The sequence below is a fragment of the Tachypleus tridentatus genome, chromosome 2 (assembly GCF_004210375.1).
Source record: "Tachypleus tridentatus isolate NWPU-2018 chromosome 2, ASM421037v1, whole genome shotgun sequence".
Taxonomy (NCBI): Eukaryota; Metazoa; Arthropoda; class Merostomata; order Xiphosura; family Limulidae; genus Tachypleus; species Tachypleus tridentatus.
The window spans coordinates 82,745,435-82,769,100 of NC_134826.1; the positions used below are offsets into that span (position 1 = coordinate 82,745,435).

The following is a 23,666-nucleotide window of genomic DNA, read 5'->3' on the forward strand; positions in this document are numbered from 1 at the left end:
TTGTTTTTAATTAAAGACAACTAAATCTGACTGGTCTTACAAAACAAAAGTTATTTTCATGGTTTTAAATAATTTGGGGGGAATTTATAGCTAAATATTTAGTTGAAGGATTTTTTGCATCTTTTAAAAACAACACATTTAAATCATTATTTTCTTCTTAACACCAGCGAACTCACATCGCTAGAAACCAGGTTTCAAAACCTGTGGTTGGCAGAGTACAGATTGCCCATTGTGTAGCTTTAATCTTAATTTCAAAAATAAACTTTACACCAGTAAACCACTCAGTTAACATTATACGATTCTCACCTCTGCTCTTTTATATACAAGTAGAAATCTACACTATTATAACATTTTAACTCCAGTGTTCCGAAAATCTACAAATACCGAAATACACCAAATGTTAAAACAAAAAAAAAGTCTCCTACTAAATCCGGAAGAAATCAGTTTTATTACGTTTTTATTTATTTGTAAGACAGCACGAATTGAAAATAAACAACAAATATATTTATTTTATTGCTAAATTAATTCTTAAGAGGCACTAAACTGAAAAAGGAATAAACAAAAACTCAGATATAGTATGCATATTTGATTATTTAACAATTCATTTTAAAGGTTTGTTTGTATTTAAGCACAAAGCTTCGCAATGGGCTATCTGTGCTCTGCCCACCATGGTATTGAAACCCAGATTCTACCTTTTAAGCCAGCAGAAATACTGCTGTGTCACTGGGAAAGCCTTCACCCTGAATCAGCAGTTTAATATAGGGGATGGATGAAGTAGCTATACTGAAGAGTCAAACTATTAGCTGTAAGTAATTATTGAACCAAACTGAAACTGTATTTTACTGTATTGAAAGAAATTTAGGTTTAAACATGTAAGAAATGAGATCACATAGCAAGTGAAATCTTTAATATTTTCCGCCATTATATTACATTATATGGAAAAGAAAACTGCACGGTCTATATAAAACACTACTGATCATAAATAAAAACAGGAAAATTATTTGAGCCCATATAATATTCTTATAACTTTTGCTTAAGAACTGTTGTTTTTATAATAAAAACACTTCAATTACTGCTCATAATTCTGTTAAAGTAACTGTAACAATATTTCAAATTTGAATGTTTTTCTTTCTCAATTAATGTTTAATTTGTTTAAAAAGACTGAATGTATGGAATGTTTCAGTTTTAGTTTGTCTGATATCTTCCATTGAAACTCAAACTCTAAAAACACTTAGAACATAAGTTAAACTATAAATTAAAAATAACAGAATGCTAGAATGGAACAAGTCAAAGATATTTCAAAATAATTTTCTGTCAATTTTACAAAACCTAAATATTTTTACCCAGACATACTTGCAAGAAACACCCAAGCTACAAAAACTGTAGATATATATATTGAAATTATAGACTATAGGATTTAACATTTTATTTCTAATTTTGATTATATGCATTCAAAATCCCTCTGGACCTAATACCTTGCAATTTTTTAGGAACAAATATAAAATCATTTTCAATTCAGATACAGGATTAAAAGTACCTGTACTTTTATTATGCATTTCAACAAATTGGCTTCATCCTTCCTTACTCTTGTTGGGCTTTATAACGAACCACACTTACTTAAACTTTAAACTACTAAGCAACCTATTAGTCACAGTCCAATTGTCCCCATACCAAAGTTGATGGAGTCAGTCCTAAGTTTCTGGTCTTTCTACTCAACAAAGTATTGAATAGGTCTTCTTGTTTGTTTGAATATGCCCATAAATGATGTATACATGTACAGTATATACAATAAGTTGGATAATCACATCTTATATACTAACTGAACTTGGTTTAGACATTAGAACAAAACGTATAAGGCAAAGTTGAAATGGTAACGTCAACATGCAACAGATATTAAGATTTTCACTGTTTACATCCACTAACTTACATAGAAATATTATAATAGAATGACAATCGAAAAAAGATATTCACTTATATACATTTTTATGTACCTTAACATATACGAGAAACAAGCAATACACCACATAGACGATACTTCAAACATATTTTGATTGGAATTCATAACTTAGACACTTTATTCTCTAGCATTTTTTCCACAGTCAAGCACACTACACAAAAAGCCAACTCTATCAATGAACTATGCACAACCTAGATGAGGCATCATATAGATTTAAGCTTTACTTTATATACTCTTCAACATTCTTGCAAAGTGTACACAGTATATTTTGGAACTAGGGTCTTAATGGCCAGTTTATCTACTTTAATAAAGAGATGAATACAATAAAGTTTGAACAAAATAGTTCTCATTCAGTCACCATGATGAGTAGTGTTTTTATAATAAATAAATGTCTAGGAAACAACATGGCAATGCTTTTATATCAAACAGATAAATAAACTTGTGTAAGTGTCCAATATTTTGACTTTTAATCTTTCTAAAGGGCTAAATTAAAGAAACTTTTATGCATTTAGTCCCCAAGATAAACGTTGACCAAAATGTTGGGCATTAACAAATCTGTTTATAAAAGTTTGTGATTTTGTTGTTTACTTATATGTATCCTGATTGTACTCTCACATAAGAACTAAGAAAGAGTATTTTGCAGAAAATATGACTTGTGAATAAAAAAAAAAATCCTTCATAAATATATTTTCTGTGTACATTTGCAACAGTGTTGTAAATATAATAAGCATCTTAAAATATGTGAAAAAAAATACGGATACAAAATGGTAATATAATACAAATGTTGTTTTTTTTTCTTTTTCTTTTTTACAAAACCATTACACTTTTACCAAATATATGAGCCAAGAAAAGGCACCAAAAATTAACACAATCTCCTAGGTTTGGGAAATTATACAGATGACAAATATTATTACAAGAGGAAAAATATTACAAACGGGACTCAAGGGTATTAAGCATGGGAACAAAATGGCAATTATGAATGATTGCTAACAATTACACCTGGTCGTGCTTGTGTTACAGAAGAACAGTGAATAACCTGGTGGTGAACGTTGTTGATGCCATCTCTCTGATGCAGATGATAATATGCTGGCTTAATTTCAGAAGAAGAAACATCATCAAATACTGTTCTCTGAGACTGAAGATTTTTCAGAGGTTCAGGATCATCCTGAAACATGTGGTCACCTTCTACATGTCGAATGGCTTCCACAATAGTCTCCAAGTTTTGACGAGAAGTGCTGCTTGCTGGGTAGGGTTGAGATGGTTTAATATCTGTAGCAGACTCTTCAGCCCTGGTTGGACTTGGAGATGAAATACAAAGTTCAGTGGTGTTTGAAGTTGTTTTTGAGGTTCTAGCAGAAGGATCAAAAATATCCAACTGTGATAAAGATGTTGATTCTATTACAGTTGGGGGTTTCCCTGACAAATCTTCAGGAAGGTCCACACGATAGTAAGATCTTTTGGAAAGAAGCATGGGACTCTCCGACGAGTTGCCCCGACTTTGTTTTAGTTCAATAATTGGAGTGGAAAAATTACCTTCGGCACAGATAAACGAGTACTGTGTTGATGATGACTGCTGGAAAAAAGAAAAATCAAAGTATTAATAACAGTTAAGATTTAAGGTAAACATTTTACTGGAATAAACAGCATAAAATTATCACTTTATCATAACAGTTCTAAACTGAGATGAAGGTTTCTCTTTGGATTTAAAACTATATCACAGAAAAAAACAAAAATTAGTAGACTAAGAAAACTTTCAAGGAATGTTTTTCTCCACAATAGCTTATACTGCTCTACAGATAACCAAAAACATAAACAGCAGGTCCCAAAATACAAGTTCAAGTAATATACTATGTTATTGAAGTAACTCAGATGTATAAACAACAGACTCAATACAATACTCTCTCAGTTTAATGGCGTCCTAACATTAACTTGTCCATAAACCAGTTTCACATCACCATGATGGAAGCAGCATGGATAGCCTATGCATAGCTTTATGCTCGGCTATAAACAAACAAACTTCTTCATAAATGAAATAAACCTGTAGTATATTTTTCCTTGATGTTCGGGGATTTAAAAAAAATTATTTTTAATCTGAAAAGCCTAACTTTGTTTTTAAATGAATAAGTGCATATATTTAAACACAAATATAAAGTTTATTCATAATAAACTGATCATAGTTCACAAATAAACCATACAATATACTTGGGAATTAATCATAACAAAATAAAACCATATTAACCTCTACTGTATCATGAGTGTCAATGCCTTGAGCTTGACCAGGATAAACGAGGGTTTCTAAGTTTTGTGTTTGTTCTTCAAGCATCATTCGCAGCTTGCGTTCCCTGTCTAGCTGGACTCGCAAATCAACCATTTCTCTTTTCATCTCTTCTGGTGCATTATCAGTGTCACCTGTCGGACTCATGTTTCCTATTCCTTCATCTGAAGATTCTACTGTAGAAATAACTGGGGTCAGTTACTTTAAATCTTATATATAATTCACTTGCTTAATAATAACAAATATCCACTAGTTATAGTTAGCACTCAAGTGGTATGTTTATTTCTAGAACAAAATAAATGTTATCAAATGAACATTTGTTGAATATTTAGCATTTCCAATTTGTTCACTTTTGAATGTTAATATAAAATAACTCTGAATTTCCTGAGATACCACATTCATAACTTTCTTTGTTTATAAAAAGTAATTCACATGAAAGTTAAATATAACATTTTAGTTTGCAAGTGGAAAAGAAATCACCTTTTTTTTCTATTTTGTTTATTTGGAACACAAAATTACTTTACCTAAAACTAATTTTGCCCAGATGCAGGTTGTTAATCATGGTTGCTGAGAGCCAAAATCAACAGACGACTTTATTCTGATGTTAAAAGTTAAATTAAAATTAAAAATAACCTGAAATTAATTTAGTACTTATCTGACAGGGTAAGGTAACCTGTTTAAAAAACTGAAATAAATAAATATATCACTTTATTGACTTTCAGAATAGAGTTGTTTAATTTAATTATTTCTCCAATTTGAAGATGGAGAAAAGTTAGTGATGTATTTAGTTATAGATTTCTCTTAATCTGTGGTTTAATAAACACAGTCCAATTTGAAAGATGTATGATAAAAAACTGGGTAGAATTTTTACTTTCACTATTAGCTACATGAAAAACAATGGTTTCCAACATTACCCAATAACTTCACGACAGCTTTAAGAATATGCTAGTACTCCTAGTCTAGCTTTTGCGGCCTGGCTTGGCCAAGTGGTTAGGGCTCTTAATTCATACTCTGAAGATCACATGTTCTAATCCCCATCACACCAAACATGCTCATCCTTTCAGCTGTGGGGGCATTATAATGTTATGGTAAATTACAATATTTGTTGGTAAAAAAGTAGCCCAAGAGTTGGCAGTGGGTGGTGATGACTAACAGCTGCCTTCCCTCTAGTCCTACACTGACAAATTAGGGATGGATAATACAGATAACCCTCGAATAGCTTTGTGCAAAATTCAAAAACAAATGAATCTAACTTTTGGATTATTCTTATGTCATAAGGTTACCTGTTTCAGTCTTCTTGCGTTTTGGTAGAGGCGAATCCAAACTATTTCCATCGCTATCCATGTTCATCTGAGAGCTGAGTAGCCTTTTCAGCTGACAGTTCTGGGCTAACAATCTGGCTTTCTCCTGTTCCAACTGATAGATATATTCTGCAGTTTGTTGTAATATGGCAGCCTGAATAACAGATAAGAATATAGGTCGATATTTTAATACGTATAGCAAATACTGGATAATATAGTAGCCTAGATAGTAAAGGCCAAAGGAACACTTGGTTACTGTATAGGTCACTCAAAGATTAGGGTTTCTTTTCTTTCCTTTTTAAACGAAATTCTTACAGAAACTCTCATTTATAAGATATTTGTTTTTATTACAGATTTATGCAATTATAAAAAGTAACGTCCAGAGCTATTGATTTCACTTTGTCAGTATATGATCATTTTACACAGCATTTCTGCAACATATAACGTTTCTGGGTTCCGGCATGGTCACGTGGTTAAAGCACTCACTCGTAATTTGAGGTTCGCGAGTTCAAATCCCTGTCACACCAAACATGCTCGTCCTTTCAGCCGTGGGGGCGTTAGAATGTAATGGTGAATCCCACTATTCTTGGTTTAAAGAGTAGCCCAAGAGTTGGCGGCGAGTGGTGATGACTAGCACAGATGGCTTTCGTGTAGCAAAATTCAAACCAAACCAAAATACATTTTTGTGATCTTACGGTGAATTTGCAAGGAATTTTTACAAATTTCCCTTCAAAAAACAAATGTTAAATTGAAAAGTTCAATGAACTGACAACTGGATTAAAAACAAAAGTACTACTATAGAGCTTATAATACTAGGACGATACCTTCAACATTCTTTCTTTAGCCTAATGAGTTACATGTTTTACTTTAACACTTTACACTGTATGATTGTTGAAACTTACCCTGCCTGATAAGCGAAAACTTTCAGTAGTAGGAACCTTCAACAATATGTGGATTGATTGTTTGTTTCTGAATTTCGAACAAAGCTACGCGACCGCTATCTGCACTAATTGTCCCTAATTTAGCAATGTAAGACTAGAGGAAAGACAGCTAGTCATCACTACCCACCGCCAACTCTTTTACCAACGAATAGTAGGATTGACCGTCACATTATAATGTCCCCACGGCTGAAAGGGTGAGTATGTTTGGTGCGATGGGAATTCGAACCTGCGACCCTCAGATTATCAGTCGAGTGCTTTAGCCACCTGGCCATGCCAGGCCACAACTTGTGGATGAAACCTCAACAGGAGCCTTCAAGAATGTGTGGATGAAACTTTCAACAATTGTGTAGCTTTGTGCTTAATTCTAAACAAACAAACAAACTTTCAACAGTAGGAACCTTCAAGAATGTGTGGATGAAATGATTTTAATATACTTTTTTTTCGTCTCCTCTGTAATGTTATACAGATATGAATACATGTAAATATTGAATTTACTGTATTTTGTATATTTTATATCACACAATACACTGAGAACTATTTACCCAAATTTTGACCGTGTCCAACCAGGTAGTCACGATTGATGCATTGTTGTCTATTGAAGAAAGAGCACGATCAGTCTTATCAAAACTCCTCCCACGCTTGTTTCAGAACCATGTTCAAAGAGCACAAGAAGACAAAGGACTTAAATACAGTATTTGGTAGAATGGAATTGTTGTGATACAGAACGTCCTTTGGCCATTGATTTTAGGATGTTACTGGAAGTTCGTGAACTGCAAATCTTTGTTTACTATTTTACTCACCATATCAGCAGATACGTTACGTTATGTTTACAGCAAATCTTTGTTTACTATTTTACTCACCATATCAGCAGATACGTTACGTTATGTTTACAGCAAATCTTTGTTTACTATTTTACTCACCATATCAGCAGATACGTTACGTTATGTTTACAGCAAATCTTTGTTTACTATTTTACTCACCATATCAGCAGATACGTTACGTTATGTTTACAGCAAATCTTTGTTTACTATTTTACTCACCATATCAGCAGATACGTTACGTTATGTTTACAGCAAATCTTTGTTTACTATTTTACTCACCATATCAGCAGATACGTTACGTTATGTTTACAGCAAATCTTTGTTTACTATTTTACTCACCATATCAGCAGATACGTTACGTTATGTTTACAGCAAATCTTTGTTTACTATTTTACTCACCATATCAGCAGATACGTTACGTTATGTTTACAGCAAATCTTTGTTTACTATTTTACTCACCATATCAGCAGATACGTTACGTTATGTTTACAGCAAATCTTTGTTTACTATTTTACTCACCATATCAGCAGATACGTTACGTTATGTTTACAGCAAATCTTTGTTTACTATTTGACTCACCATATCAGCAGATACGTTACGTTATGTTTACAATTCAAAGCAATCTTAAAGTACTTTATTTTTTAAAATGTAGGTAGATAATGTTTTAAGTAATTTTCCACACATTTCTGTTTCACTTGAATATTTAAGGCATCCAAACATGTTTATTAAAAAAGAAACAAAATTTTCGATTAGATTCAACTGTTAAACTGTCGTAAGTGCTTTATATTATACTTCAAATATCTTTAGTTTCACACTCGTGTTTATATTTCTTTTATTTCAAAATCCAAATGCACTTTCGTAACTCGAGATAATAATTTTAAAGCAACATCCGAACGTTGAAGAGACTATTTCTACAACCGCATACTTTTCATAAACAAAACACAACTGAAACTTTTTCTTCATTTTCACAAACTAACTGCATGGGTTCTCAGACAAAATGGTTGATTGAGTCTGGCGCTAAGCGCTACCATCCAGCCAATGAATAAAGTTAGTTCACCCATATTATATGCCGTATGTTATTTTTTAATCAGCTAGGGGGTAATTATATCGATCAAAACTTCCTGAATAAATACACAGCTAATGTATCTAATGATTTGCCTCATGAGTATAAATGTTAATCTAACAAGTAGATGGCGCTACTATATAGATATACGTCGACGACTTAACACCCATTCCACAAGCCAAAAACAGAATTGTCTATTAATATTATTTACAGAAGTACAAAACAACGTACTAATTTTGACCGATGACGAAACAGGATGACGTAGTATGACCATAGAAACGCCGTAACAGATGGAAAGGGCGAACTAGCTCGTGACCTTTCATCACCAAATTTGGATGCAATTCGATGCCATGCTGACTCCGTGCATATTTCTTTCTAGTAGGAGGAATGGGGGAAGAAAGTAGGAGCAGGTCACGTTCTCTGTGCATTATCACGTCCACTCATCACGTGAATCACAGGAATAAATCGGCACGACAGCTGCTCATTATTACTTTTGGAAAATCAGCCGGAGTGTGTGTCAGTAAGTTAAAATAAATACATAAATTACTGTAAAAGACAAAAATAAATATATTAGTTAGGTTTTCCACCTTCATTTGGTCTACTTTATTAAGTGCAAAATAGATGTAAGAGAAAACTATGAAAACAAATTACGAGCTGATCTATCCTTCGTCTAAACGTACGATTTTCTACGTCCGCACTGATAAATAGTTCTTAGATGAAATTCGATGCCTTTTATGACCCTTTTATGGAAAGTATGTTAAGTTTGCCATACAATTGTATTGATTACAGCATCCTGAATTTTACCCTATTCCCCAAAACTGTAGTAAATCATTGTTTACTGTAATTATTCGGTGAATAATATCATTCGTTCCTTTATCCAAAGTGTTATTGCTGGTTTTGAAAGTCAAACAAACTACACTGTTTAGAAATGTACACTACAACAAGACGAAATACATACACAAAATTATATGATATGAACCGAAGTTAATCAAATAAGCCATAGGTGGGGTATTTAAAGAGAAACATCACTGACTGAGGCACGCACTTCTTTATAGACGCGCGCGCGTTTGTAACCACTACCAAAAAAAAAAAGACATTTTAAGAGTATTATTATTAGTTTAAACTATAGCTCCTGAATTTTTAAAGGTTTTTAATACTTAATACACAAACAATATTTTCAAGTTGTTTGAAAATGTTAAATCTTCCAGCGAGTACGTTCAACCTTTTATATCACTGCACGTACAAGTGATTCTGAACAGAAAAGTAGAAACTTTACACTGGCACTCAACAATCTAAAAGGTGAAATGGACGTTTCGATAACCACACGACAGTTATAATATCAAACAATACTGACATTCACAACGATATTACCTCGCAAGATTTGTAGTGCATATCTGGAAGTATTTACACATTTTGATAAAACCATTAAGAATACAACGACCTTATACTTTGTGTGTGTCTACAAGTACACCGTGTATTGTCATGACCAACAATTAGGGTATGAATGAGTTAAATTATGTCAATTATAATAATATTTTTGTTTAATTTATTTACAAATCAGATTTTTAGGGTGAGAACTAATAACATAGCATTATTTATTTTATTATTACAATGGCAACACAAACTACATGAAAAAAAACAACACTCGCTACCCATGAAACTAAACCTACGATACAAAAGCACTCTAACCTCACCGGTTCGTTATACAACTCGTTAAGTTAGTATTTCAGTTCTAGTCACAATACGGCAATGGGATCACGTGACAATTCCACATGCTGCAAATATTAACATGTTGGTGATTAAACTAGCAGTGAGCCAAACAACAACAACCAATAATATTTCACTTACAGAAACGGAAGACATATCATATTTAGCCTAAATTTTATTTATCTATATATTATATTTAAGTACAACGCTTATTGAGCGCTGTTTAATTAAAACAATTTTCTAACTGCACCGACAACTCTAAACAACAACAGCTGGAATAGTTACCTTGGTGGCACGTGACGTAGGCTTATCGATTTACACAAATTTGTGTCATACAACATTGAACATCTTAAAAACAACAGCGTATTCGTAAAACTACCGTTTTGTTTAAGTGGCATAAAACGTTTACCACAAACTTCCAGTAAAGATTTTTTTTTGTTGTAATATGCAAGTTCGGTTAATTAAACACACACACAAGAAATCTGTTGATTGGCCCCTTGAATATAACAATTCAAAAATACGACAAAAAAAAAAGATATATTGCACAATAAAGACATTTCAAATAGCTTGTAACCTCTATCTACCATTATGGATAAGGTACACGTATTGTGATGTTCGCCTCACATGTGTTCAATTGATTAGGGAAATCAGCAGCTTGCCCCTCCCCCTTTGATTTTAACCAAAGGTAGAAACAAATTTACAACGTGGAACACCTTGTTGATAAGAAAACAGTTATTGTGCTGGTTTTCTTTATCGCATTACACCTGTACATTAAAGAGTCTAGGGGAAGGGCTATCTCTAAACAGTGCATAGGAATGATCCTGTCCAAAGACTGCATGGGAAGAGCTCTGGTGTATGATGCAAACTATTTAAAATTCACCCAAATATTAATGGGAATAACCCTAGATAAGTTTGTCTTCCTCTCAGGTGCTGGCTTAACTCTACCAATGTCATGACCACATATATACGAGTGTTAGAATACCACCATAAAGTTTACCAATTTAAAGTTAAGAAATTAAATAATAGAATTTGCGGGTTTTGGTTTGTACTATGCATCTAAAAATAACTCGGGCACAGGAAGAGTTACATAGAAAAGTAGCAATAAACAAGTGAAACCAATGGTTCCCAACTTTTCCGGTTGAGGGTTTTGAATTTGAATTTCGCGCAAAGCTATACGAGGACTATCTGTGCTAACCGTCCGTAATTTAGCAGTGTAAGACTAGAGAGAAGAGAGTTAGTCAATACCACCTACCGTCAACTCTTGGGCTACTTTTTTTACCAACAAAAAAGTGGGATTGGCCGTAACATTATAACGCCCCCACGGCTGAAAGGGTGAGCATATTTATTGTGACGGGGATTCGAACCCGCGGCCCTCAGATTACAAGTCGAGTGCCTTAACCGCCGGGTCTCCGGTTGAGAGAAGAGAAACTATTTTGGTTATTTGATATTCGATACTAGACGCAAAAATACATGATGTTATAAGGGAAGACACTACTAATCCCAAGACATATGAAACACAATAGAATTAAATGTACTTTACAAGATAGTGTGAAATTGTGAATTGAGTAAAAAATATTTACATACACTGAATTTATGAAGAATTATGTTTCTCATCTTCCAGTTGGGGGCAAGATAGATGAGCAGCGCACAGACAACTATTTATGCAGCTTTGTGCTTAATTACAAGCAACAACTCGATACTTGATTAAACTAACCGGAAGAAATTCAGTTGCTTGTAAACCGTAAACAATTACAAAAAAATTAAAATATATATTGTAGCTTGTAGCCTGGGATCTTTTCAGTTGATGCAGCGTATTTTGTTTAATTTGTTTTTGTTTCGGCTTGTTTTTTAAGTTATAACAAACTAATATATTTATTACTGAACTAAATACAAATGAATAATTTTAAACTACTGAAATTCCACTTAGAAAAACAAAATTAGAATTTACGATCAAAAATTGGCTGCGTGTGTTTGAAGTTACGAACACGAAGCAACACAATGGCCCCACCATGGCTACCGAAACCCACTTTCTAACGTTGTAAATCCACAAACATAGCACTGTGCCACTGGGGGGAGGGGTGTACGAAGGTTAAAGAACAAGCTCTTTATGTACAATTTCTATTGTTTTTATTGGAAATCTATAATTTTAGTGTTTGATTTTACAATATCATTACAGTAAACCACGAAAAAGGTTTGAACTAACGTTTCAAACATTTACACCGACAACGAAGTCTCGTGCAAAAACACAGTTTACGACTTAAAAAAAGAAAGGAAAAGCAGCCCCTTTTAATCAAAAGGAAAGATGTACATAAACAACTAAAGTGTTTGTATTGTTTACTAAAACAAATTTATTTTTTATTTCGTTTGTTTCTCATTTTCGCACCAAATCAATCCGCCCCGAATTAAAAATTATCCGTTGTCTCGGTAATTAAACGTTGCTCCTCAGCCTTAGAATCATAGAACAAACTTGAAATTCCAAATATTACGAAAAACTGTGGAAAATACATTGTGTTCACACTCGACTGCATATGCCCCCCCCCCTCCCGCGCCTTCTTTCATTGTCGTACTTTGGGTCAAGAAGAGACACGCACGTGCGCGTAAACACTTAAACTTTCGGTTTCAACGCGTTCTAAACCAAAGCACGCTCCCTATATTACTTGACCCCCCCCCCACACATACTTGTTTGATCTGTTTCGTGGGATTGACAAGTTTCGTTAACCTGGTGTGAGAGGATCAAGTCTTATAACGACTAACAATAGTATATATTACACACACAACACTCGTATACGTATGCACAATAGTTAACAAACAATAAAACTTACTTATGAATATTATTGTGTTTTCTTCTCACTGTTCGTTAAATACGTACATGCAATTTTTTTAACTTACCAGTTATAGTTTCAAAACAAGGGAAAAAAAAAAACGTTTGAGAATACAGTAATTCCGAGATGTTACTTCTTTCTTACTCTATCTTGCTTTTTGTGTACGTTTATTAACACTTTATTTCATCCTCGTACTCATTTCCGTCTGTATCTCGAATTATAATCTTGAAACCATCTTCCATCGAGGGCCTCACCACTGTTTCGAGGCATGTTCTTTGATACCTGAAAACTGGTTAAGACTAAAATTCAGATGTTTCTTGATTCGTTGTAGATCCTACTTAGACTTGCATTTTTCATAATTGTCCTGAAAGATGGCACAAGACGTCAGTAGTGGAACTCAATTATTTTTATTCGCTTAAACCGTCTACTGATATCGTTTGGTTAAATTGGTCAGGTGGTTAAGGCACTCGACTCGTAACCCGAGGATAGCGGATTCCAATCCCGTCATACCAAACACTCGTCATTTCAGCCGTGGGGCTTTACAATATGACGATCAATCCCATTATTCGTTATTAAACGAATACCCCAAAAGTTGGCGATGGGCGGTGATGACTAGCTTACCTTCCCTCTAGTCTAAATTAGGGGCGGCTAGCAAAGATGCCCCACATATAAATTTGTGCGAAATTTAAAAACAAATAAACAAATCATTCTCCATAAAACATTCAATAAAAAAATTAAAATGTTAAAAACTATTTTGGAAGGCAATAGGTGAAAACGACGCATAAAAAATCTTATAAAAATAAATTGTTATTTAACGAATTTTCTATCTTAAAAACAAAAAAAAACAACAAAGTTCAACGGCTCACCACGTGTCATGACGCGTTCCTTCAACCATGACTCTATTTACTCGTGCATAAATTCAATGCCAAATACAACCCAACATCGGTAAAAATAGATCATTAGTGACTTGTAAATCTTCTAAGGGCGACACCTATCAGGTTGGTGTAGTTGAGAAAGCAGTAAAAAGTAATAATGTTTTGGAAGGGTTTTTCATTACAGGAAATTCAGTTTTTGAAAGTTATAGTTGTATTCTTAAATACTAACTATTTATTAATAAATAAACATTCTAGTGTTCTACGCTTTTAACTGATGTGCTCCGTTTAATAACAAATCGACTCGAGGAGCCTTCAAGTTTCGGAAAGTGGGTGGTTGAAATAGAGCAATTACACAATCTGTACGTGAGCCTTAACGCCCCTTAACATTTTAACGTATTATCATCACTTCAATTTCTCAGACTGTTAAAAAAACTTTAGGAATAGGTCTTGTACTCAAATGTGTCATATGTTTCTACTGTTGCTGTATGCGGTTACATATATTTAGGTCAGGTCATCTAAAAACGTATTACGTCACCAACCACGCGACTTTATTGACTAGGCCATGGACAAAAAGTAGATATATTGTACAGAATTTTCAAATTCGAGTGACCCCTTTCCCTCGGGAGACGGACGGGCAGAGATTAATTTACGGACATACAACGCTCAATTCCAGGGTTCGATTCTCACATTGAACACAGCAGATAGTCCGATGTTAGAAACTGAACTTAAGCGCTTATAAAAAAGAAATCGGTTTTGTACTTTATAGTTTTAATTTGTTTCGAGAGTTTGAAAACGCTATTTTTTTAAACTGCTCAGAAACTTTTTAAAAAGTTGACGTATTCTTTTTGTCTTTGTGCTCTACCAGTCTACTTGTCACACGACAGAAAACGAGTAAAAAATAATACAAGCTAGTTACTGCAGTCAATTGTTGATGTAAACAATGATAGGGTCTCGAGGCTGAAGGCCTACAATGAGCACAAGTGTCTCCCAGCAGGTTAAAAATATGGGTTGTCAGAGAAGAGTCGTAACTCTTGTTGATTAACATTTCTTTTTATCTATAAACTACTGTTTAAAGAGCTGCAAAACAATATGACCGGAGGTTGAAATGTAATACTACTGTGTACGATTATGATGTCGTTTCTTTCGATGGCGGAACATTTTTAATTATTTAGTGAAAATCATTCCATGTCCAGCCACGTACACTATAACGAATGAGTTTATTTTTCTCCTTTAACGTTTCTACAAACTCCAACACTTGTACACTACCGTAGGTTGTTGTAGGTCTACTTTACAAATACGTGTGTGTTTTCTTATAGCAAAGCCACATAACGATATCTGCCGAGACCACCGAGGGAAATTGAACCCCTGATTTTAGAGGGAGACCGTTACAAATGTCGTTTACTACTAAAATAAAATAGATAAACGTACTTCCACAAAGTAACTCATTAAGCATGATAGCAATTACAGATCTAAGTATTTCACAAAAATACAGATTTTACGTCTCTATCTTGAAAACAACAAAAAACGAACAAACCCTGCCTATTCTGTTGACTAACTTTCAACCAACTTTACACTTATAATAACTCTGCTAATATTTCATCACTGAGACCGGCAACTCCCTCTAGCCAATATTTAAAACTACAACACAAAATATTTAATTTACAATAATACATTATTCGGCTAAAACAAAAAATAAACACTCTTTAAGCTTAATAATTCCCAACATAAAAAGTAACTGACGTGTTAACGAGACATTTTAAACCTTATTTGATAGAAATCTCAGTACACGAACGCAGAAAAAAAAAAGGGGTACCATCTGTCTGTCTGCCTTCTGTTACTCGTTTTTTATCATTTAGCACTATTTTAGCACGTAACTATATTCAGCTGCACGAGAGTACAGGTACGTGCACGCGCACAAGGTAGATAGGGTTCGACAGTGCTTTGAATACTTGTCAAAAAAAGGTACATTAGATTTCCTTTTTTAGCAGTAGAAGACACCAGTTGAGAAGACTTCCGGTGAAAAGGAAACATGTGAATCAGAATTTAAGACAACCATCACCTGCGCATGCCTTACGGCTAAAAAAAAGTTTCACGGTAGTAACAAGAACGTTGTAGAATCGCGTTGAACCTTCCCAACAGAGAAGGACTTAAGACTCCAGGATTATTTCATGGAATGTCAAAAGACCAATCATGTACTTGCACGTGTCTTCGGGTATTAGAAGAGACTATTCATTCGAAACCAGTAGATTTATCTTCCATCAGCTATGCAAAATAATTAAATGGTAGTTTAGTTTGTTAAATAACAAACTATGTAACAATAATAAACTGATGATTTAAGTTAAACCATCACCAGTACAAATTAGTTACCGTTAAAAGGTAACTTATGTAGCGTATTCTGTTTCCCCATTACGATAGAAACTTTAAAATAAATAGTTGTAGTTGAAATATAATTTTTTTTACCTATGAATTGTGAGTTCGTTTTACTTCCCTATATAATAAATTAATGTAAGTATGTAAATAATATTATAACATTTCGTTGTATTCTGTGTTCGATATTCTACAGTGGACCAACTGTTTAGTTCTTTTTTCACTTCGGGTGATAAAAATATTACATAAATGTTCATTTGTTTAAAAAAAACCGGCTAAAAATCATATAAATAATAGGCGAGACTAAAACACGCAATACAAAGTCGCTTTCATATATATATATATACTCCCTGAAGTAAGTTTCTGGTCGAGTTAAAAGAAACGTCGCTTTGTTGCATATAATTTAAATTTACTTCATGGCCTTTTGTCTCTGATGAAAGAATCCGTTATCTTTCAGCGATAAGCACAAGTACCCGGATGAGGTTTCGTAGCTGTGCCTATTCGCGTTAATTTCATCCTTAAATGTGACTAAGAAATTCCATGTTTGATAATACAAACATTAAATATGCGTATAAAGCTACGTATAGCCACAAATACCACATGTAAGAGATTATTAAAGTTACGTCTTTTTATTTCCTAATGACCTATAATTACAGGCTATATTTGTAAGATCTCCTTTCGAAAACATAAAAGGCCTAGATTTGCGAGTTTTGAGTTTATCCGTGTGTTTCATAACTGGGTAAACTTAGCTAACTACTAGATAAATAAGATGTTTTGATATATTAATAAATTACATACCGCTTATATACAAACGGTGTGTGTGTGTGTGTGTGTGTGTGTTTTCATATAGCAAAACTACATCGGGCTATCTGCTGAGTCCACCGTATATACAAACGGAAAATAACCTTCCGTTATTTTACCATTAAATGTTAACTAACGGTGTGTTTATTCAATATACGCAGCAAAATAAAAAAATAATTTACCAAAAGAATATAAACCAGTAAGTACGGATATAATGAAATATTCACAAAAGGGGACATTAACCTAGAGTGGAGAGAAAGTTTGAATGAGCCCCCACCCCTCGCGTTACTAATATCTTTCGTACGACACACATTTTGTTGTTAGACAAACAACTTCCGAGTTAATAATAGTGCCAAAGATATAGCGCGTCAAAACAGTTGCCAGCTGTTTCTAAATGGAAGTTCCCCTTAAAACTGCATTCTCAACCACGTGTAGTCAACGGTACACACAACACGTGCAATTACATATATTAAAATATGAAGGGTAGCGTTCGCTGTTTTCTTATCTGTATGTTGTAATAAGTTCTCTCCTATATTATTATTTCTTTAAATAAGAAAACAACAACAGATAATTATACATTTTTTACCGTGTTATAAAAATTAGTTTTGCCCAATATACTGAAATTTCGGCCACAATCATCGGCACTTGTTTCTACAAGTTCATCACCGGATATAACTGCCACGCGCGTGACCCATATTATATTTCGTCTTTGTTGTACTTACTTTTTATTTCGACTTGTAAACACGTGTAATAATGTATGTCACACAGCGTGATTCATATAGCTGAATGTATGTTTTCTGTGCTGGTTTTATTCGTGCCCTCAGATTCCAAAGTCACGATCTTATGACCTTCTGTTTCGTACGCAGTTTTTTAAAATATTATTCCACAAGCGAAAAAAAAAGTTCTTAAGTAAAACAGTAACTGTGTCTGCTACAAAGGCAGTAAACCACGTTGTTTTGAAGACTATAACAACAAAAGCATATTAGTCAATATTTGCTTATCTGTTCTAGAAGACATAAAAAACAAAGCAGAGAAACATAAAAGGGCGTTAAGATGGAACCTATAATCACCTTGTACGAAATATTTACTAAGTATTGCTTGATAAAACAAAACACACCGGAATATTTACCATAGCGTAGAATGCTGTTATGAATGAATTTTACGCCAAACAAGAAGTAATGTATGAACATCTCAAGAAGGAAAAAAAACAAAAAAGAAAAGAGCTTTGAATACGTTGAAATAAACTCAACGTATATATAGTATTAGCGTATGAGACGTCGCATGGCTTTCTTAAGGTAGTGTATAACATGGTTTATTCTGTACATGCTACAATTTGAAATGTATTTAATTGCTTAAGAGGCATTTCAAAGATCTACCTTGATATTTTTCTTTCCACACATAATAACTAACAGATTAATGTTTCAAAATATATCTGATGTGGCACAGTGCCAAGTATGTTGGTGCAGTCACAGTAGAACTACGAATTGGAATGCAATAAAAGAATAATGGCGGGAAATTTGTTTTGTACGTGACCTTGGCGAATGTGAACCTCAACCAACAGACTCAAACTTTAAATCATAACATATGGCAGATGTATTAAAAACATAGCTTTTTCCTTAGCTCATGAGTTCTTAGAATAACATGACCTACGAACAAGAAAGGGGTATTTGATTTTTCACAGCTGTCCTTTTCAAATACATACATACACCCTTGGAAAAAGTGAAAACAGAATATTTCCTACTGTGACCGAAAATACTACAATTTGGGAAACAATAACATCACACCTGCTCGCTTTTATGCACACTTATACTTGAATAGAAAGATACACACATTAGGATATTGATTTAAAATATGCTTGTGAGTGACAGAACAGGTTGTATAGAGACATGGCGTTTTTATTCTAACAGCTCAAGTTTTATGTTTACAGTACAGAGTGGTACGACTAAGGTTATTGTGTTACCTTGCTCAGTTTTTCTCCCTCGTGGTGTGGCAACAAAGAGTGAAGGGTTTGAAACCCGGCATTTATACTCTGCATTCTGCGCCTTTCGTTACTATTGGCTATTTCTCGACGGATTCGCTTCTCTTGTTCCATCTGTGTCTTAGGTGAAACAGGTCTATTTCCTAGTCTAAACAGAAAATTTTCAACGAATCAATTTTTTTCTACTTCTTTAGACCCATGAGTTATTATCACTCACTAATACAGTTTCAAGATAGGAACCTAAAATATCCACAGTTACGGATACAATATTAGCAATAGAACTACTTGTTTTCTACACAAACCACCTGCTTGATAGAAATCGATAAAACATTTCTAAACAAAACATTATGTTTCAGAACTCCTATCAAAACAATATGTTCGTCTAAATGTACATTTTTACCTACTGCACTTAATAAAAATATTATTTATTATATAATAAACCTTTGTAGTTGTTTTTTTTTCTTTCAAACATTTGCGAAAAACTACACAATTTTTATCTGGGTTAATCTTCCCCAGGTCTGAACTGATAAACTAGAGAGAAGGAACCGCCTTCAATTCTTAGGCTACTCTAAACGAACAGAGGGAAATGATCGTCATTTTTGTACGATAGCCACGGCCCCAAAATACAGGTTTTTTTGCGTGTGGGTGTGTGTGGCAACTGGATTTGAATCATGGACTCTGAGATCCATAGTCCGGCACGCTAATTACTGGACTATACTTGCTTCACGTTCATAAAACGAATCATTCTACTACCGCTACGAATAATTTACTTCAACTAAACATAAATTTTCGTCCAAATGAAAAAAACTAAAAATTTGCCATTTTTCGCTACTTTACAACACACGTACATTAGGTTTTATGAGGTGTGTAGCTTTGGGATTTCAGCCAACACAAAATAACATCTCGCTGGTGCATTGTGCTTCCTTAAAAAGTCAAGTAACTAGAAAGCCGAAACCTTAGCCTTTATATAATTCTCTGTCTGACTGCGCAGATGATTTTAGCCACAGTCTTTCCCCGCGAGGCGCGCTCTCTCCAAGATGCTAGACAGAAAATACCAGACAACCGGCCGACCTCTTTCCTTGAATCTCACGCACTTGGCTCGATGCCAAATACTCGGTCGCCATTGTACGTTTTTCTGTCATTATTCCGTTGAGTGGAAAAGGTTGGACTGCAGCATTTGTACGCTAAGGTTTCTGACGACAGTTTGTAGTACATAAGAGTGGTAGCCAATGGAAGAAGGCATTGGAAAAGCCATTTAACGATAAAGCCATACTGTAGTAGAAATATGACTGATAATTCTTAAGTCGCAGCAAAACGTTTTCATTTAACTACACAACATTTAATAAAAGTCATAAATTGAGTGAAAAATTTCTACGCATATAGTTAACGATTATCTGCCCTATCTGCTAGATATGTTAACTAAAACTAATAATAATAAGCTAAGAGGTAACATTAACTTTGGTAGTGATATATTATAATCTACAAATGTACTTGTTGGATTTCTGAACCGACATGAATTAAGCTTGTATATTAATGTTGAAATTAATATACATATACATTATGCCCGAAATTATATATACATATACATAACTGTTAAATTATAAAATTTTCAGACCACAATAACTTCAAAATAATTTCATAAATGTTTTACTATAGTTTAATGTACAATTTGTTAGCCGTGATAAGCATTGATTTAACAGTAGCTTGAAATTTAACCAACCAACACGTTAGGTCTCGACCAACATTAATGTCAGCCCTTCATTGTAAGACAGTTTTAATTAGAATTATTATATTTAAAACAAATCCAGCTTATTCTCACTTTTAGAACCTAAGTAATTCACATAAATTCATCCTTTAGGTCCCCCCCTCTTGTTTACTTTATTTCATTTACCCACTAACACTTGAACTATTTTCTTTAAAAATCGTCTAATAAAGTATTATTTTGAAGATGGCACAGAATTCAATAAAATGAAACAAGATTTCAAAACAAAGTAAGCTTTTCTTGTTTTTATATTCATAATAATATTTTATTTTTAAAAGCAGCAATACTCAATTACTAAGTCTCAAGTTACTAAGTTTGGCTCACAACGTACCGGCATAAACTTCCAATAACTTCTTCTTGTTGTCTTCGCAGTTCATTAAATATTCGCCTCTTCTCACTGTTTCGATGATATAACGCCATTTTCTCAAGGTTTACAATATAAGAATATGTAAACAATGTAGCTTACGCTTTAACTAACTAGCAGTATGCTAACCAAAAATAAGTTTAGCCTTTAAATTAGGATCACGACCGACCAACTTGTTTCCGAGTCTTAGCAACCGCGTTTGGCGGGAATAGCATGGTGCGTGCCGTTGTTTTTCTATTCGCATAGCATTTTACGATAATATAAGTTATTTTTATCTGAGACAAATACTATCACAGTTTATAAAAAACACATAATTAAATATCCAAAGTACTAATTTTTATTTAGTGTGAATGACATAAGTGTTTAAGAATTACATAAGCTAATTACGAACTATTTCTTTGATCGTAGGAAGAAAAGCGTATGACTGATCAGCTGTCTTTACCCGGAACGCGCGGGAAAGCGTAGTGATTACTCACAACATGTGTGCGGGTAGCTGTTAGGAGAATATAGAAGTATTGGGTTATATTATACATATAAATTTAACTTAGAGCATATTTAAAAGTAAAATATATCAAGTAGTCCTATCAATAAGCTTTAAATGTACTTCAATCTAATATTTTTTGGAAAATATTCTAACTGTGTTTTCAATTTTTAAAGAAATATTTATCTTACTTTCATATTCTCTATAGTAAGTTTACTACAGCTTGCCGGTTAAAGTAGGAATGGATTAGCTTTGCCTCTTGTGTTGGCGTCAATCGATACCGGTACCAAGTAACCCACGCCTTTGTTAACCTTTACGTCTTCCGAAATCTGATATATATATATATGTGTGAAATATATACACACACACACAAGATCTTTAAACAATTTAGTTATATTTCCCGTACTTATCAACAACATATTAACGCTAATATTTGAACTGATTTCATATTTTATTGTATACCAAAATAAACGTTTTGTTATTTAGTGCACTGTTTGAAAAACGAATACCAATATATATTGTGTAAATATATATATATATATACACAAGCAAGTATTGTTAGGTCCTTTCTAACATACGGATAAACCTTTATCTCATAAGGTATAAGCCAGTAAAGAAGGCAGTGTTTATTTCTCAGTCAGGTGACGCCATAACGTGGCACACATTCTGGTTACGTGCCAGTTATATATCAAATATCAAATTCTTTCCAAACTGAATCAGAAATACGTTTTTAGTTACGACATTAATTAAGGACACCCAAATACCTCATTCTAACAAAATGTAGCTTTGTTCTGTCATACTATTCTCTCTGGGTCTTTCTCTTATTTCGGTTACATTTATTGTAATGTACTTGGTCACAAACATGTTAAAAATGCGCACATAAACAAATGTGTCTTGTTTGGCTAATAAATTAATATATTAAGATAAAACAGGAGAGATAAACTTTGATACGTAGTTAAACCAAAACTAACTTGAAAAAGTTGTTTATCTCGATAAATCAAAAACAAAACTAAAAGAACGAATAATTTTCTATATTTATCAACAGGATGTTGTCTTTCTGTTGTCTTCTTCAATGGATATATATCATGCAAATACTTATGTCAAACACCGCTGGTGAAACATATATATTTGAATATATTTTTCAAAGCTTTTGCTTTATATGCCTAGATATTCTGGAAGAGCCAAAGCACTTCGATTGACATTTAAGTTAATAATGATTTTTGTTAATTGAAAATATATGTTTGAGTAGTCGTAATAAGACAAAAATATGTATTTATTTTTATTTTTTTTTTGCTATTTAATTTCCAGATTTAAATTAAGCAGTTTCTTGTTCCTGGATATTTTTAACCCTATTCTAATTCACGGTTTTAAAGCAAAATTCTCTTTTAATTTCGTCTCACCATAAAAAATACTAGTGTTTTTATTAATTATCCATTTTTGTAAAACATAAGAAACAACAACAAAGAATGTATAGTATGACAAAACATGTTTGTTTAACACGAGAATCCACGTGACAACTAATTTTGTCATATATAATTCGTTAATAGGTATTAATAACATTTATTAAACATTAATCTTAGAGGTTTATGATTAAGTAATTTGGGGGAATGAAAGTTTGGGTTTGATTTGTTTTGAATTTTGCGCAAAGCTACACGAGGGCTATTTGCGCTAGCCGTCCCTAATCTAGTAATGTAAGACTAGAGAGAAGGCAACTAGTCATCACCATCCACAGCCAACTTTTGGGGTACTCTATTAAAAACGAATAGTGGGATTGACCGTCACATTATAACGCCCCCACGGCTGAAAGGGCGAGCATGTGATGGGGATTTGAACCCGCGACCCTCGAATTACGAGTCAAGTGCCTTAACCACTTGATCATGCGGGGGGGGGGAGGCAGAAACGAGAAGATTATTAGAAATAGGAATATGTTTGTTTGTAGTGAAGCGTACACCTGTACAATGGGCTAGGTCTGCTCTGCCCACCAAGGGTATTGAAAACCGGTTTGTAGCGTTGTAAGTCCAAAAATATACCGCTCTGCTAGTGGGAAGCACAAATAGGAATGAAAAGAAATTATCAGCGAAACGCTTCTCATGAAGATAATTGATCAAATGCTATGATTGGTATTTTTAAATTCGATTACTTTTACAAATA

General features: G+C 33.6%; 1 protein-coding gene across 4 annotated transcripts; it reads right to left on the reverse strand.

Annotated features, from left to right (window-relative positions):
* Window positions 1–446: 446 nt before the first annotated feature.
* LOC143244380 (transcription factor AP-4-like) lies at window positions 447–21,259 on the reverse strand. Of its 4 annotated transcripts, none has more exons than XM_076488941.1 (5): window positions 19,757–19,936; window positions 18,891–19,056; window positions 5,516–5,687; window positions 4,197–4,408; window positions 447–3,530 (listed from the first exon to the last, which is right to left on the reverse strand). In XM_076488941.1, exons 2-5 carry the CDS (start codon window positions 19,020–19,022, stop codon window positions 2,931–2,933), a joined length of 1,116 nt encoding a protein of 371 aa, XP_076345056.1. In that variant the 5' UTR covers window positions 19,023–19,056; window positions 19,757–19,936; the 3' UTR covers window positions 447–2,930. The 4 variants fall into 4 exon arrangements, with proteins under 4 accessions (XP_076345056.1, XP_076345053.1, XP_076345055.1 ...); XM_076488938.1 differs by lacking the exon at window positions 19,757–19,936 and adding an exon at window positions 21,002–21,259 and having other exon boundaries at window positions 448–3,530; window positions 4,197–4,405; XM_076488940.1 differs by lacking the exon at window positions 19,757–19,936 and adding an exon at window positions 21,002–21,259 and having other exon boundaries at window positions 448–3,527.
* Window positions 21,260–23,666: the final 2,407 nt, after the last annotated feature.

Coding starts and splice junctions, on each gene's coding strand:
- LOC143244380 (XM_076488937.1), bottom strand. CDS start 21,090: ATGGCGTTATATCATCGAAACAGTGAGAAGAGGCGAATATTTAATGAA. Junction 5,688..18,890: donor AGGGAGAAAAACTGAGCAAG/GTAACACAATAA, acceptor TCTGTTATTCAG/GCTGCCATATTACAACAAAC. Junction 3,531..4,196: donor ACACTCATGATACAGTAGAG/GTTAATATGGTT, acceptor TCTTTTTTCCAG/CAGTCATCATCAACACAGTA.